This window comes from Thamnophis sirtalis, unplaced genomic scaffold, assembly GCF_051295495.1.
Source record: "Thamnophis sirtalis isolate CommonGarterSnake01/CBP01778 unplaced genomic scaffold, rThaSir2_p1.2 scaffold_1, whole genome shotgun sequence".
Taxonomy (NCBI): domain Eukaryota; kingdom Metazoa; phylum Chordata; class Lepidosauria; order Squamata; family Natricidae; genus Thamnophis; species Thamnophis sirtalis.
The window spans coordinates 143,249,311-143,266,945 of NW_028261381.1; the positions used below are offsets into that span (position 1 = coordinate 143,249,311).

General features: G+C 35.5%; 1 protein-coding gene across 2 annotated transcripts in view; it reads left to right on the top strand.

Moving 5' to 3' along the window:
* The window catches only part of DYNC1H1 (dynein cytoplasmic 1 heavy chain 1), a 60,757-nt gene that overhangs the window by 3,806 nt on the left and 39,316 nt on the right, over positions 1–17,635 (top strand). For both annotated transcript variants that reach the window (XM_087726517.1, XM_087726508.1), the window contains exons 2-22: positions 929–1,016; positions 2,542–2,715; positions 3,152–3,407; positions 4,120–4,306; positions 4,473–4,744; positions 6,407–6,634; positions 7,018–8,094; positions 8,811–8,990; positions 10,214–10,363; positions 11,496–11,642; positions 11,770–11,910; positions 12,160–12,336; positions 12,588–12,698; positions 12,999–13,118; positions 13,335–13,574; positions 13,962–14,117; positions 14,307–14,420; positions 15,796–15,906; positions 15,996–16,205; positions 16,378–16,524; positions 17,184–17,350. In XM_087726517.1, coding sequence (XP_087582643.1) covers positions 929–1,016; positions 2,542–2,715; positions 3,152–3,407; positions 4,120–4,306; positions 4,473–4,744; positions 6,407–6,634; positions 7,018–8,094; positions 8,811–8,990; positions 10,214–10,363; positions 11,496–11,642; positions 11,770–11,910; positions 12,160–12,336; positions 12,588–12,698; positions 12,999–13,118; positions 13,335–13,574; positions 13,962–14,117; positions 14,307–14,420; positions 15,796–15,906; positions 15,996–16,205; positions 16,378–16,524; positions 17,184–17,350 — 4,453 coding nt within the window. The remainder of the gene's footprint in view (positions 1–928; positions 1,017–2,541; positions 2,716–3,151; positions 3,408–4,119; positions 4,307–4,472; positions 4,745–6,406; positions 6,635–7,017; positions 8,095–8,810; positions 8,991–10,213; positions 10,364–11,495; positions 11,643–11,769; positions 11,911–12,159; positions 12,337–12,587; positions 12,699–12,998; positions 13,119–13,334; positions 13,575–13,961; positions 14,118–14,306; positions 14,421–15,795; positions 15,907–15,995; positions 16,206–16,377; positions 16,525–17,183; positions 17,351–17,635) is intronic.

Here is a 17,635-nt window from a genome sequence, read left to right on the forward strand (position 1 = left end):
ATTTGGGTTTTTTCCCCTTTCTAAAACACAAACATCTAGTAAACCTTGCTAAAAGTATTTTAGCTTTTTAATAAAACAATAAGTACATTTGTCAATTATGTCAACTGAGTCCTTGATACTATGAGAAATGCTGAAAGTTCACTTAAGTATTTTTGTCTCTAGAGATGTATTGTTCAAGCTCATTGCTTTTTCTTTCCATTTCCCCATTTGGGTGTGTCTCCCAGAGAGCACGTCACTGTGCTGCATTGCAGTGGTGTCATTACTATAGCATTGTCAGCTAAGAAACTGTTAATCGAGTCTCATTTTCCTTAAGCTATGAGGTTTTCCTGTATAAAGAATCCTCTAATATTTGAGAGAATTATAGCTTCTATCAAGTGTAAATGTTATTTGTATTGAATCTTGACAAATTAGAATTCCGCAGAAAGCTCTTTATTTGTAAACTATAAACGGGCATAGTTCAAATTCAAAAACGTTTAGTGAAAAGACAATTTATGTAAAATAGTATAAATAACAGCAATAAGCAATTCTAATTTTAGGAATCTTCATTTCTGGAGCATCCCCCCCCACCCACCCACCCCCCACCCCGGCCAACTTCCCAATCTCTTTAGCACTTTCCTGGCTTTTATGCTTTTCTGAATTTAAGACTGTACAAAGCAAGAAAAATATTAGTCTTCAGTTTTGAAGAGATTGTATGACCCCAAGTTTGAGGTTTTTAATTACTAAAACATGCTTGCTTTCTGTATATGAGGTAATGGAAAGTGTTGTTGTGTGCAGCCAGTGTTTAATGATCTCTTTTAAACAATCACATGACTTCCTGTATTTTTCTAATGTTTCCCTTTGTTCTTTTTTTTTCTTTTTCATGTATCAAAATAAAAAAAATGTATTTGTGGAGAAACTGATGCTAGTAAGGTTTCTTAATTCTTTGCAGAGGATGTTGGTGATGAAGGAGAGGAAGAAAAAGAATTTATTTCTTATGGAATAAGCACTGATATTCATTATGGTATAAAATCAAACAGGTCAGTCAAGATACTCCCTGTAAATATGCTGGTCAGTATGAAGTCTTGTGCCTTTAAATATGTCTAATATACATGCCTACCTGAAAATGACAGATCCATATTCAGTGCAGATTATAAATTAAAGGGAATTAAATTAAAAAGACAGAATTTCTGTTAGTGCATTAGAAGACAAATTAGAAAGAGGGATTATTCTACTCCTCTCTCCTTTGAAGAGTGAACTTTACAGGTTGGTTGTACTCTCAAATTTAGATTTTTCATGCCAGTATTGAAGTTAGATGATTCTATGAAGCATATCCCACTTTCTGACACAAAAATATTGAAAAGGCCAATCATGACATATGTCATATGAGTAATGATCTTAATTTCCCATAAGGCCTGAATTGAAAGAAGATCTGGATAAGTATCCTGCAATCAGAAACTACATTTATTAGGCTTTTTTTTTTTGTTCCAAGGTTGTAAGGAATTATATAGTCACTGGAAATAGGGTCAGGATGCTCAATCCCCTCCTTTTTTTTAATGGGAATCAATTGCTTAGTAAAACTGTTAAGCACATCAAAAGCTTACATAATTATTCAAGGGTTTTATTTTTCTCAAAAATGGAAAATTCTAATAATTTGATGCTAAATTATGCTATTATCATTTTAGGTTGCAGTATATACATGGTGGTTTGGCAGTTCGCATTGGGAAAGCTTTCTTGTCTGATCCTGGTTTAAATACTCTTTTAATAGTTTAATTTTTGTGGTCAGACTACCAGAAAATACTATGGTACTAGGCTAAATGGGAAGTCAAAACCTCCCCAGAAGAAGGCAATCTCAAATCATTTCTATATTATGGACAAGAAAACTGCATGAATCTGTTCATGGGAATCAGTAGTGTTGAGCATGGTTTCAAGGATAAGTTACTTCTCATCAGGCAAATTGCTGTTATTAGACATGGGGCCTTTCAAGTAATTTGGTAGGATTTTGTTTCGGTTTTGTTGAATACAACTTGCTTGTAAGCTGGGCAGCCATATAAATTAGATGATTGACTGACTGACTGAGACAGACAGACAATATAAAATAGGTTCTGTGATACTACAAAAGTATTTAACCAATGTTTAGGTTTTAATAACATATTTATTTAGTATTGTTATTAGCTAGTTGAGTACATGTTTGAAGTGGAAATAAGATACAAACTTAACAAAAATTAAAACTGCCTAGGACCGTGAGGGTGAACCTGTGGCATGCATGCCGGAAGTGGCATGCAGAGCCATCTCTCCAGGCACGCCAGCCATCACCCGTTGCTCTTCTGGGTTCTGGCATGCACGCACTGGGAAGCTGAGTTTCTGGTTTGTGGCGTGCGCATGCACACCCACCAGCTGGTCTTCACGCGTGCATGTGTGCCAGACCCTGGAACACCAGGTGACCAGCGCACATGCACACTGTGCCGAAAAGGTTCACCAACACTGGCCTAGAACTTGAATGTCTTCATGTTAAACTGAGTAAATGCTCACTAATTTTTTATTTTTTATTTTTGTAATCTATAGTTTGGCTTTCATTAAGCGGGCACCAGTAATTGATGCAGACAAGCCTGTGTCATCCCAGCTCAGAGTTCTCACTCTCAGCGAAGATTCTCCCTATGAAACTTTGCATTCCTTCATTAGCAATGCTGTTGCTCCATTCTTCAAGTCCTACATCAGAGAATCTGGCAAGGCAGACAGGTAACTACTCTAGTTGGTACAATTTGTATTTCTGATATGGACGAGTGAATTAGAAAAGAAGAAGAAAAATGGGAAGATACATGGAAAATTATTGAGTCAAGATATTAACTGTTAGAAGACATTTAAAGAGGGTGTTTTTTTTTAAAAAAAAAAAGATTGAAGCTTCTTTCAAGCTGTATTTGATGCTGCTCCCATGGCTCCTTATAGGAAAGAGGCAACTTTCTGAAATGTGTCATTCCCTGTGAAAACATAGTAACAGCAGTTAATTGTGTGGCACATCTCATTCTTTTATCAAGTTTATTTTATATTGTAGTGATATCTTAATATCTTGTTTGTGTTGGTGGGCAACATATTCTGGATTGCATGCATATGTATTGTAAATGTCTTAATTACATACGTAGATTTTTATTTAGCCTGTTTTTGTATTTCTCCTAAGGGATGGGGATAAAATGGCTCCCTCAGTTGAGAAAAAAATTGCAGAACTTGAAATGGGACTTCTGCATTTGCAGCAGAATATTGAAATACCAGAGATTAGTTTACCAATTCATCCAATTATCACTAATGTTGCCAAGCAATGCTATGAACGTGGAGAAAAGCCAAAGGTTACAGATTTTGGTGATAAAGTTGAGGACCCAAGTTTTCTCAACCAGCTACAATCTGGAGTTAATCGCTGGATTAGAGAAATCCAAAAGGTAAATTGGAAAATTATTATTATTTTTATATATGTATAAAAGTATGAAATCACAGTTGCCATTTCTTTAGCTGTGTTGGTCTTCATATTCATCAACTTTTCCCAAGAATGTAGGATAGCATAATATATTAGTGTAGTTTACACACAAATCCAAGCAGTGTGGCCTTTTATAACTGACAGAAAGTTTGTCAATGTGTATAATTTCTAAATGCTATTTAATATATTTTAATACTGCACCTACTGTTCCAATAGACAGTGGGATCACCATGGCCAATTTATGCTATAATATTTCAGTTTTCAGACCTTGATATATTGTGATCTTATCCTATTCTTTGTCTTCTATTCTACTAAATTCTGCTATTGCCACATTAACTCTCCACACTTTCTAGTTTTCAGCCACAGTTAAATCTAGTGTGTTACCGGCCAAGATTTTATCAGTTTTTATTAATATATCCCACAATATTTTAACCTGCTCATTTTTGACTACTTTTTGAATTCTACCAAATTTTTATTTCTTGCATACAATAAGTAAGTAAAGTTTTCTGCTATAATTGCTTTTCTATAGATAGGTTGGTGTTCACAAGTTCATATTGTTCTGTTCATTGTTTATATATTAAAGTGACTGAAGCAGAATAAGGAAAAGAAATACACTACACATCACATTAAATTATGGCTTAATTCATTAAATATGTTTCTTCGTTTTATTTTTCTAGGTGACCAAATTAGATAGGGATCCTGCATCAGGTACTGCTTTGCAAGAAATCAGTTTCTGGCTAAATTTGGAACGTGCTCTTTACCGTATTCAGGAGAAGCGTGAAAGCCCTGAAGTTCTGTTAACTTTAGATATTTTGAAACATGGCAAACGGTTTCATGCTACTGTTAGCTTTGATACAGATACAGGTAAGAGTTATCCAGAAGGAGAATTTGGCAGGGGTGTGTGTGTGTGTGTGTGTGTTTGTGTGTTTGTCTTTATATATATATATTTATATATATTTATATTTATATATTTAACTGCTTTAACACTTAAAAAATTAAATCCATTTTCTTTTCTTTTTTTAACACCCAGGTCTGAAACAGGCATTGGAGACAGTTAATGATTATAATCCATTAATGAAAGACTTCCCTCTAAATGATTTGTTGTCTGCAACCGAACTGGATAAAATACGACAGGCATTGGTGGCAATATTCACTCACCTGAGAAAAATCAGAAATACAAAATATCCTATTCAAAGAGCTCTACGCTTAGTGGAAGCCATTTCAAGAGACTTAAGTTCCCAGTTACTCAAAGTATTGGGCACACGAAAACTGATGCATGTTGCCTATGAAGAATTTGAGAAGGTAAGTCTTGCTTAACGTGCTGATATGATGAGGGAAAAGACCAAACATTGGTACAGAATATTAGCTTCAACTCAGAAGACACACAGCTTATTTTTTACTGCACAAAAACCATAGCATTGAAGCGATTTACTCATATTGACTGTGTGGTGATTCTGCATAACTATTTTTAAAGATAGCTTTTGTGCAGATTTCAATTTAAAACATTCTGAAATTTTGGAGACATAATCAAACAGCCCTGAAATACTATTTGTTTCATAATGGCTGATTACTAGTTGTGTCTCTCTGTAAATCAAGAAGCCTGACCTAAATACCAGGAAAGATTCTGGAAAAGATAATCAAGCAACAAATTAGCGAACACCTAGAAGCAAACACAGTAGTAGCCAAAAGCCAACATGGGTTTGTCAAAAACAGATCATGCCAGACTAATCTTACTGCATTCTTTGACAAAGTGACAAAATTAGTGGACCAGAGGAATGCCATCAATATAGTTTACTTGTACTTCAGTAAGGCATTTGATAAGGTAGACCATAACCTACTACTAGATAAAGTAGAAGAATGTAAGTTAGACTCAATGTGTAGTCCTCAATGGAACTGCATCTACATGGAGGGAAGTATGCAGTAGAGTACCCCAAGGCTCCGTTTTAGGCCCAGTACTCTTCAACATCTTCATCAATGATTTGGATGAGAGAATAAATGTGGAACTCATCAAATTTGCAGATGACACCAAGCTGGCAGGAATAGCCAACACTCCAGAAGACAGGCTTAATATACAGAAGGATCTTGACAAACTTGAACATTGGGCACTATGTAATAAAATGAAATTCAATGGTGAAAACAGTAAGGTTCTACATTTAGGCAAGAAAAATGAAATGCACAGGTACAGTATAGGTGATACCTTGCTCAATAGTAGTAACTGTGAGAGGGATCTTGGAGTTCTAGTGGACAACCATTTAAATATGAGCCAGCAGTGTGCAGCAGCTGTCAAAAAAGCCAACTCAGTTCTAGACTACATAAACAGAGGGATTGAATCAAGATCCCGCACTATAATGCCTTAGTAATGCCTTAGTAATGCCACACTTGGAATACTGCATTCAGTTTTGGTCACCAGGATGTAAAAAAGATGTGGAGACTCTAGAAAGAGTGCAGAGAAGAACAACAAAGATGATCAGGGGACTGGAGACTAAAACATATGAAGAACGGTTGCAGGAACTGGGTATGTCTAGTTTAATAAAAAGAAGGATTAGGCGAGACATGATAGCAGTATTCCAATATCTCAGGGGTTGCCACAAAGAAGAGGGAGTCAAACTATTCTCCAGGGCACCTGACAGTAGAACAAGAAGCAATGAGTGGAAACTAATCAAGGAGAGAAGCAACTTAGAATTGAGGAAAAATTTCCTGACAGAACAATTAATCAGTGGAACAACTTGCCTCCAGAAGTTTTGAATGCCACAACACTGGAAGTCTTTAAGAAGATGTTGGATAGCCATTTTTCTGAAATGGTATAGAGTTTTCTACCTAGGCAGGGGTTGGACTAGAAGATTTCCAAGGTCCCTTCCAACTCTGCTATTGTATTAAGATGGATTTTAAGTAAACTATGTAGTGCATAATAAACTAAAAAAAATTACAGGATATATTCATTTCCTTTATTCAATATTATTTCAGGTCATGGTTGCATGCTTTGAAGTCTTCCAATCTTGGGATGATGAGTATGAGAAACTTCAGGTCCTACTAAGAGACATTGTGAAAAGAAAGCGAGAAGAGAATCTGAAGATGGTATGGCGTATCAATCCTGCCCACAGAAAGCTGCAGGCTCGTCTTGATCAAATGAGGAAGTTTCGGAGACAGCATGAACAACTAAGAGCAGTCATTGTCAGAGTCCTACGGCCTCAGGTAATACATATTGCCATTTTTGTTAAAATATTGATAGGTTTTCCAAATCTTAAGCATGCATTTAATCTTGCAGGTGTTTGTTTCATAGACTTCTAATGAAGGCTCTTTTTAATTGAAAAGGGATAAGTCAGCTTCATAAAAAATTGTTTGAATGACAAAAAAATCCTCCCATAATTGGCAAGTGGGAATAATTATTGCAAAGTAGAATAGATGGTGAAAACTCATAGCAAGCATGCTGCAACTTGAGTTTAAGTGAACAGGTCATGGCTGTTTTTTAGAAACCTTGTTGAATATTAAGACCCATTTTTTATTTGAGTGTTAGAAGCCTACTTTTCTGAATACTGAATGATAACTATCCTATTAACTGCTATGACTTTAAATAGGTTACCGCTGTGGCTCAGCAAAATCAGGGAGATGTGCCTGAGCCTCAAGATATGAAAGTAGCAGAAGTGTTGTTTGACGCCGCTGATGCTAATGCAATTGAGGAAGTAAATCTTGCTTATGAGAACGTGAAAGAAGTAGATGGCTTGGATGTTTCCAAAGAAGGTACAGAAGCCTGGGAAGCTGCAATGAAAAGATACGATGAAAGAATTGATAGAGTTGAAACCCGCATTACTGCTCGCCTCAGGGATCAGCTTGGCACAGCCAAGAATGCCAATGAAATGTTCAGAATCTTCTCCAGATTTAATGCTCTGTTTGTTCGGCCACATATTAGAGGTGCCATCCGTGAATACCAAACACAGTTAATCCAACGTGTGAAAGACGACATAGAATCACTTCATGACAAATTCAAAGTTCAGTATCCTCAAAGTCAAGCTTGCAAAATGAGTCATGTTCGAGATTTGCCTCCTGTCGCAGGGTCTATCATCTGGGCTAAACAGATTGACAGGCAACTTACGGCTTACATGAAGCGTGTTGAAGATGTTCTTGGGAAGGGCTGGGAAAACCATGTAGAAGGACAGAAGCTAAAACAAGATGGAGACAGCTTCCGTATGAAGCTCAACACTCAAGAAATATTTGATGATTGGGCTCGGAAGGTTCAGCAGCGAAACCTTGGTGTCTCTGGGCGCATTTTTACCATTGAGAGCACTCGCGTGAGAGGCAGAACAGGAAATGTCCTCAAGCTAAAGGTTAACTTCCTCCCAGAAATAATTACACTATCCAAAGAAGTCCGTAACCTCAAGTGGCTTGGATTTCGGGTTCCTCTTGCAATAGTCAACAAAGCTCACCAAGCCAATCAGCTCTATCCTTTTGCCATCTCTTTGATTGAGAGTGTTCGCACATACGAACGTACTTGTGAAAAAGTAGAAGAACGAAATACCATTTCTCTCTTGGTTGCGGGTCTTAAAAAAGAAGTGCAGGCTTTGATTGCAGAGGGCATTGCACTGGTATGGGAATCTTACAAACTGGATCCTTACGTTCAGCGATTGGCAGAGACGGTTTTCAACTTCCAGGAAAAGGTTAGTTTATTGTCAGACTTGTTTCAAGTTTGGGGCTTTAAATGGATGAGTGACCCAGTAATGTTTCAGTGAGAGCATTGCATATTTTAAAAAATCTCACTACATCTTCTGTTTCTGCAGGCATTTCTCTAGAGATCAAAGTAATAGACGTATCAATTCCTAAATATACTAAAATATCTAGGTGACTTAGCAGTTACAATTTATGCTACTCACACACACACACACCCTTTTCTAGTATTTTCCTGCAAATGCAGGATCCACTTTTCGGATTAACCAAGTATTATCATGGAAGCCTGGCATCATGAGCTGGGAGGGGCCCAAAATCATCCAGGCAGCTTTCATACCTAAGGTGGAACTAGAATCACAGAATCTTAGTTTACCCTGGTGCCTTAACCACTAGATCAAACTAGCTCTGTAAATTATGATGATGATGTTGTACATACAGTTGACTCTTGGCGATTTTATAGGCCAGATCTCTGCGCACCTTCTGATCTTTCACTATGTCTTTGAGTTTTCCCCTACTCTGGCTGGTGTCAGCTTTCATAGTGTCTGGCCACCGTGTTCTCTGACAGCCTGGTTTCCTTTTACCACTTACACTTGCAAACATAATTGCTTTGCCCAATGACTATAAAGTTAATTGTTACGTAATTACATTTCCAAAGTTTGGGAGAGAAGAATTGTTAAGTACTAAAGGCTTATTATTTTCTATCTTCTAGGTGGATGACCTGCTTATCATTGAAGAGAAAATAGACCTGGAAGTCAGATCCTTGGAAACATGCATGTATGATCACAAAACATTCTCTGAAATTTTAAACAGAGTTCAGAAGGCTGTGGATGATCTGAATCTTCATTCATATTCCAATTTGCCAATCTGGGTGAATAAGTTAGATATGGAGGTAAGCTTCACTGACTGTATTTCTTCCTAAACTCTCTGGCTTATATCTTGGGGAAAAACATGAATAGGTGGTTAAATCCATAGTTCTCTTTCTTTCCTTTCTATTCTAAATTCCAAGTTGATACACTTGCCTGAAAATAGTCCTCACTGTATTTCTGCAAACATACATAATAGTACAATGCTATTTAGGCTAAAATCTTTTTAAAATTTGATCTATTTGCTTATGATTGATAAAAATACTATTTTTATCAGTTTTTTTGTTCAGATGACAACATGCATAAATGCATATTGAAGAATGACTAAATGTTCTATGAGATAAAAGACAATAAGAATTGAACAACTGGTTCTAGAAATTGTTTTTCTTTGGTTATTAAGCACTGCTAAAATGTTAAGTTACGTGATCCAATATAGCAGTGGCAAGGATATATTTTATTGGTCGTGAATTCTTTTGATTTTACTTTGGCATCTTTTCTAAACTGTTCACTTATTCAAATCATATTAAGGGCAACATTTTAAAATGTCAAATTTTAGTCAGTAACTCACAAATAATGTTTGGAAATATCATTCTTAACCATATTTTACTTTAAAATTTAAAGGGATTTTAAGTTCTCCAAATTTTTCAGTGACACAGTTTTCATGTAATATTCAGTCTTATTGATACTTGTTTTATGTTAAAGTAGTCCCACTTAATGGTCACAATTGAAACTGGTGATTTAATCAAGCATCAGTCATTAAGTGAGACTTCATGTCACTACACAGACTTATGACCTCACTAGGTGTTAAGCAAGATACTATGTGTCTATGAATTGCAGTTTTACTGTCAGCTTCTTCATTCACTTTGCTTCTTGAAGCAGGGTGTGAAGCACACAAATGACAGTCACATAACTATGGGACATTGCAACTGTCATAAACATCCACTGGTTGCAAAGCACCCAAATCTTGATCACAGACCATGGAGATGCTGCAGTGGTTGTAAATGTGAGGACTGGCTATAGAATTACTTTTTCTGTACCATCATAACTTCTAACAATTGCTAAAAATGGCAGTCGCAGATCTAAGTCATTATGACTCCATGTATTATGTGAACTGTGTCTAACTAGTCCTTCTTTTGCATATTCTGTAGCCTTTCAGTGGAACCATTGGCAAACAAATTTCATTTAAAATATGAATAAAAATAAACAATGCTGTCAAGTAATACAATTGTTGAACATATTTGCATCCTAGATTGAGAGAATACTAGGAGTTCGCCTGCAAGCTGGGTTGAGAGCATGGACACAAGTACTTCTTGGTCAAGCTGATGACAAAGCCGAAGTAGATATGGATACAGATGCTCCACAAGTCAGTCATAAACCAGGTGGAGAGCCCAAAATCAAAGTAAGTGAAGTTTTAACTTTAAACTATATCTGTGCAGTTTGAATACTATTATCAGTTGAAGAACACCAGTAGTGATTCTGTTGAAGTTTATTCATATTTGCACAAATGCAGTAAATATAATTTTTCAGAGAAGCTATCTTCCAGAGTTTTACTAGAAAATTTTTAGCTTGTGAGTGTCATATTGGCAATTTATTTAAAGTTTGGGGATAAGAGAAAAGTGGGATTCTGCATTCTACTATGACTAGTCAATAGCTAAAGATTTCAATCTGGTTTCCAGCATATGAATTATGTTAATTTCTTTTCATGTTCCTCATATTTATTCCCTTGTTTTTATCTCACTGAATTTGACTTTTCTATTGGAATGTCAAAAAATAAGATAAATGTATGCAAGTTTCATAATCAAAAGGGACAGGCCTCTCTCCTAAAGTCTTTTTTCATGTGAATATTTATGATTTGTGAAAGAATAGAATAAAGTGGTGGGATAAGTAAAAACACGTTGACTGTGGTGCTTAGGCTTTGCAAACATTAAACAGTTAATGAAATAATTTCAAAGAATAGGTCAGTTTTAGATACAGTAATACAGTAATATCGTATTTTTCGGAGTATAAGATGCATTGGAGTATAAGACGCACCTTAATTTTGGGGAAGGAAATCAGGAAAAAAACATTTCTGCCTCTTTCCCAGCAGCATCTATCAATATTCATCTGGCTAACATCTTTGCTGCCTCAGTCGGAACCTGATTCCTGAAGCTGCCTGGGGAACTGTGGCAAGGGGACTCTACAGCCTAAAAATGCTTTCATTGAAAAGGCTTTCATTGCAGTTCCCCAGGCAGCTTCGGGAATCAGGCGCCATGTGAAAGTGAGGATTCTCACCGCATGGGACCCCCTGAAAATGTGACATGTGGAGCGGGTGGGTGGAGCTACATTTGAAGTATAAGACGTACCCAGATTTTCATCCTCTTTTGGGGGGTAAAAAGGTGCGTCTTATACTCCAAAAAATACAGTCTATCTGGCCAACGTAGTCTATCACACTGTAACCTCTTCTCCAACTATAACATTAGAAGGTTTTTAAAATGAATACTATGTCTTTTATTTAGTATAGGAAAACTAAACATGGCTTTATACTTTTATAGAATGTTGTACATGAACTACGAATAACCAATCAGGTGATCTATTTGAATCCACCAATTGAAGACTGCAGATACAAACTCTTCCAAGAATTGTTTGCTTGGAAGACAATAATACTCTCACTGCCTAGAATCCAAAGTCAGAGATACCAGGTAAAACATAGCACACGCCCACACACATACTTTTGACTCAAAGAATTCTTGAGACATTCAAGAATTTTGGTGAAATTGCTAATTGTTTTATTTTTTTAAAAATGTATTTAACTCTGGATTTGATTAGGTTGGTGTTCACTATGAGTTATCAGAAGAAGAAAAGTTTTATCGTAATGCTTTGACACGGATGCCAGATGGTCCTTCAGCTCTGGAAGAAGCTTATTCTGCTGTCAAGGGGATTGTAACAGAGGTGGAGCAGTATGTTAAGGTAGGATTGTAGTTTGTTTCTTGGGGGTTCATTTTGAGATAATGTATCAGTATTCTGTGTGATTGACTGATTATTTATTGCTGAATGTTCTGCCTTTACGCTCCTACCATGTACATTAATTTTATAAGTTGGAGAATTTGTATTTTTTGAAGGAATTTAAATTCATAAAAGTAGTTTTCAATTTGTTCAGAAATGATGACGTCTTTCTTAAAATTGCTTAAGTTTTCTTTCTGTGTGCTTGGTTTATAGGTTTGGCTGCAGTACCAGTGTTTATGGGACATGCAAGCTGAAAATATCTATAACCGACTTGGAGAAGACTTAAACAAGTGGCAAGCACTGTTGGTTCAAATCAGAAAAGCCAGAGGAACCTTTGACAATGCCGAAACTAGGAAGGAATTTGGGCCTGTTATCATAGATTATGGAAAGGTAAACATTTCAAAACATGCTATTGAGTAATATTGTTAGTTTGTTAATTTAGTACCTAATCAGATTGTAAAGCAAATTTTAAAAGTCAAAACCATAAATATTGCTCGTTTTTTAGTTACTTTCCCTTAACATGCAAAAAAATTAAAAGAATGAGAATGAATGAGGAAATGTAATACAAATATAAAAGTAGGTATTTGTGTTACAGAGATAGAAAGGTATCAAATAAAAGTATCATTATCTTCATTGTGTAGGTTCAATCCAAAGTGAACTTAAAGTATGACTCCTGGCATAAAGAAGTTCTCAGCAAATTTGGTCAAATGCTGGGCCAAAACATGACAGAATTCCATTCTCAGATTTCCAAGGTAAGAATAGTCTATAGTAAATGTGATGGTCGTTTATTATATTAAGTTACCCTAAACAAAAACAAAAAAGAGGTAAACTAATTGATCCTATCTAATATTATAATTATAGGTAGGATGAAAGAGTTGTCTTTTTCCATAGTTTTTATTGATTTAGGAATTTTGCGTGGGGAGGTGGGGACATTAGTAACAATGGCATCTCCTTTCTAACCTATCCATTTTTAGACCAGGCTTCACTGTTGTAAGTTGTTCTGATGTTTCCTGATATAATTATAGTTTAGTGCTTTATTCCATTTCTTGTAGTCCCGTCAAGAATTGGAGCAACATTCAGTGGATACAGCTAGCACATCTGATGCTGTCACATTTATCACATATGTGCAGTCACTGAAACGCAAAATCAAGCAGTTTGAGAAACAAGTTGAGGTAAGCTTGTTTGGCATATTTTTTTAAAAAATGTTTTGAAAAGATACATCCTGATTATAAATTCTTGGTCAATTTTAGAATTTTAAAAAACAAACACCTCATCAACTAATAAAATGATTACGTTCTTCATATTATAGTAGCAGCTGCTAATTTAAAATTCCAGCTTGGGTATCTTTTGATCTTACCATATGTCTTTTTTTTCCCCTGACCCTATAGCTATACCGTAATGGCCAACGCTTGCTTGAGAAGCAGAGATTCCAGTTTCCTTCATCCTGGTTGTATATTGACAACATTGAAGGAGAATGGGGTGCTTTTAATGATATTATGCGACGGAAGGATTCTGCCATTCAGCAACAAGTAGCAAACTTGCAGATGAAGATTGTTCAAGAAGATCGAGCTGTAGAAACCCGCACAGTGGACTTATTGACAGACTGGGAGAAAACGAAGCCTGTAACAGTAAGTTTCCATTAATTCAACCAGTTCTTTTTTATCTTTTAGCTTAAATTTGCATTTGGAGATCTATTTTATTATTTTCACTCCATATATTTGCATGGCTTCAATATTGTTTTCCGACTCTCCTTGATGATACCAGAAACCTATAATTAATTTTGGTGCTCTGGTTGAACACAATGATTGAAACAATAGACCTAATACAATGTATACCTGAAAAGTATACATTGTTTCAAATACACACCAAGTTCCCTGGGTAGAATTACACAATACTTAATCGTAGCAGCTGTAAGGCTAAAATATGATAAGTGCCAGTGTCAAATTATGTAATAGTGACTTCTAAAGTAACATATTTTAAATTTTATATTAAAATTTCATAACTTCCTTCTTAAGGGCAACCTACGTCCAGAGGAGGCTCTCCAAGCACTTACCATCTATGAAGGAAAATTTGGAAGATTGAAAGATGACCGGGAAAAATGCGCCAAGGCCAAAGAAGCCCTGGAGCTTACTGATACAGGACTTCTCAGCGGCAGTGAAGAACGTGTCCAAGTAAGCAAAATCACAGTTTGAATTCCAAGAATTCTTACATGAATGTTTTATAGTTATGAGATTCAAATTAGAAACATTCTACACATACGTCCTGCTATAATTACAGTGGCTCTTCAGAAATCATATACTTTATCACTGAATCTACATCTATTTTAACGTATTGATGTTTTTAACTTTTTTTCATCACAGGTTGCTTTAGAAGAGCTACAGGACCTTAAAGGAGTCTGGTCTGAACTTTCAAAAGTTTGGGAACAGATTGATCAAATGAAGGAACAACCTTGGGTTTCTGTACAACCCAGAAAGGTATTACTTCAGCTGTTCATGTGAATGCAGAAATGGGGGCAGAGGGCATCATCCATTCTTAAATATATAATATATCTTCTTTTATATCCCTGCCTCTTACAATGTAGAAATTTAAAACCCTTTTTTTAGATGTGTGGGAAAACATTCATTAGAACAAATATCAAATCTCTTAATAAAAAAGCCTAGGAACTTTAGTATGCCTGTTAAGAGTCCACAAGGATAAATCACTGAACTTCAACCACTTTTCTTCTATTATTTAACCATATTAGAAACTAAGAATCTTTGGAGATAACCTACTGATGACTGATACTGCATGTCTCCATACTAGTTTCTTTTAAGTTCCTACTTCCATCAAAATTGACTTTTTCAGTATAGCATTATACATACTTAATATGAATATTAGTTGGGAAGAGTATTTCAACATTGCACCCATTTTTGGTGTGACACCCTTCAATTAATTTTTACTACATTGTTTATTGCATATTATTTTATTTTTAATACTTGCATTACGACAAACTGTTCTGATCACTGAATGAAATGTGGCATATCCATGTCAAAATAATGTTTAAACAAGCACAGGCTGGGGCCAGGACATTGATTGGTATGGTTTTGTTTGATGTGTTGATACTATTTTTAGGGTCCTTGACACAGTTTCTTTTGAATTGAATTGCTGTAGTTTGATTGTGTTCACCTATCTTCACAGAGTTGTATGGGCAGTAGAGTGGTTATAGTAATTTGTTGAATGAAGTTAAATAAAACAAACAAAAAATAGAAGTGACACTATTGCCAGAGGGGAAAAAGTGGTTTTAAAAATATGAAGACCTGCTTTATGAAATGAAACATATTACAGTGATCTAGATTTTCTTTCATTATTTTACTATTACATATATTATATGAGCATTATTTTGATATCACCTCTGTTTTATTGGTTTGTATCTTAGATAAGACGTCAGCTCCTTGTTTTCAAAAAGATTGGAACTGGATGATTTGAGTTAACTTTAACTACGGGGGCAAAAGCCAGATGCAGTTTTAGAGGCTCTTTGAGCTACAACTTTAGTGTACCCTTAGTTTTGCAATGTCCCCTAAGACTCCAGAGTAGATTTGGAAAATTGGTTTGGTATATCTACTTTCTATCACTTTGACAATACTAGATAGCAATCATGTAAGTAGGGTTAGAATGAAGCCCAAATAAGGCTTAAGAAATTTTACAGGGAATTAATATGATCATTTATATTTGAAAACCAGGTATACCGCTGGTTAGCATCACAGATAAAGATTCCTTTAGTTTAAAATATGTTAATAAGTATGTAATGAAGCATGGATTCATAGACTTCAAGATTTGCATTTTTTTTCTAAATTGTTCTTGTTTCCACAGCTTCGCCAAAGTTTAGATGGCTTACTAAACCAGCTGAAAAATTTTCCTGCTCGGCTACGTCAGTATGCATCCTATGAATATGTTCAGAGACTTCTGAAGGGTTACATGAAGGTAAGGTTGCTTTTGAAAACTACTTCAATGTAGCAGTATGTTGATTTTAAAAGAAAGATTTTATGCCTTTTTTCCCTTTTTTCTTCCAGATAAATATGTTGGTAATTGAGCTGAAATCAGAAGCTCTTAAGGATCGTCACTGGAAACAATTGATGAAGAGGCTACATGTCAATTGGGTGGTTTCTGAACTAACGCTGGGGCAGATTTGGGATGTTGACTTACAAAGGAATGAATTGATTGTGAAGGATGTGCTACTTGTGGCACAAGGAGAGATGGCACTGGAAGAATTCTTGAAACAGGTAGCAATTCATTTTTAATTTCTATACCATTTCATAGATTTTCAGTGTATATTCTGGCGATTTTAACAAAAATATGAATTAATTGTATTTTATATCAGGGTTTTGTAAAGATGTTTTATAGTCTTTACTACGCTAAGCTCTAGGTCTCATTGTTGCTTCCTTTTGTTTAAAGATACGTGAAGTATGGAATACCTATGAGTTGGACTTGGTCAACTATCAAAACAAATGCCGTTTGATTCGTGGTTGGGATGACCTCTTCAACAAGGTCAAGGAGCACATCAACAGTGTATCTGCAATGAAGCTTTCGCCATACTACAAGGTAATGACTAGCTATATTTATTTTATCTTCTCCATATTGCAGTATTTTTGAACAGTAAATGTTAAACCATGCTTCAATTTATTCTTGAAAAAGTTTACAAATATAAAAGTTTACAAATATACAAATGTGCAAGCTTCTATACAAAACTATCTATAAATTATGATCATTGGCAGAATATCCAGAGGTCCCAATAGCAGAAAAATATGGCAGCTAGGCTATTCACAGTGAATGACAGACAATTGTTTGCAATCACAGTTCATAGCTTGAATGGTTTTATTGCCCAGATAGCTGAATATCTCCTTGTGTCACTATTCTGCCTGTTTTTTTTAAAGATCTCTAAGAGAAACATCATCATTTGCAGAGCCTGTTTAATAAAATGTAGCAAAAACTCTGCATATTTTGAGAAACAAATAAATTACATTGGCCATTTAACATTCTAATTTCAGGCTTGAAATGCAATTTTTAAAAGTTTTAACATTTGTTTATTATATTTTATTGTATATCACATTATGATCTTTATGGAGATACAATCAATACTTTTACTGAATAAATATAATTGTTTTATTTATTGTGACTCATAAATTAATAGATGCCTTAATTAGTAGTTTCAGCCTATTGTGAATTTGTTTCATTAATTGAAGCTTATTATTTATTTCTAGGTATTTGAAGAAGATGCCCTTAGCTGGGAAGACAAACTGAATCGAATTATGGCACTGTTTGATGTCTGGATTGATGTCCAGAGGCGATGGGTTTACTTGGAAGGCATCTTCACGGGTAGTGCTGATATCAAACATCTGCTGCCAGTTGAAACTCAGAGGTTCCAAAGGTAATGGCCTGGCCCCAGTTTTGGATGTAAACATGAGAACGTTAATGTTGTGTTTAGTTTTAAAGATTTTATGGAACAATTCAATAGTAGTAATTTTATCACCATTGCAACGATCGCTACATAGTTCCCTGTAAAGTCTACTTGGAAACTGGAAATGTTACAAAATGGTTCATGGTGTTGGCTATATATATATACATATATACATACATACATACATACATACATACATACACACACACACACACACACACACACACACACACATACATACACACATACACACAC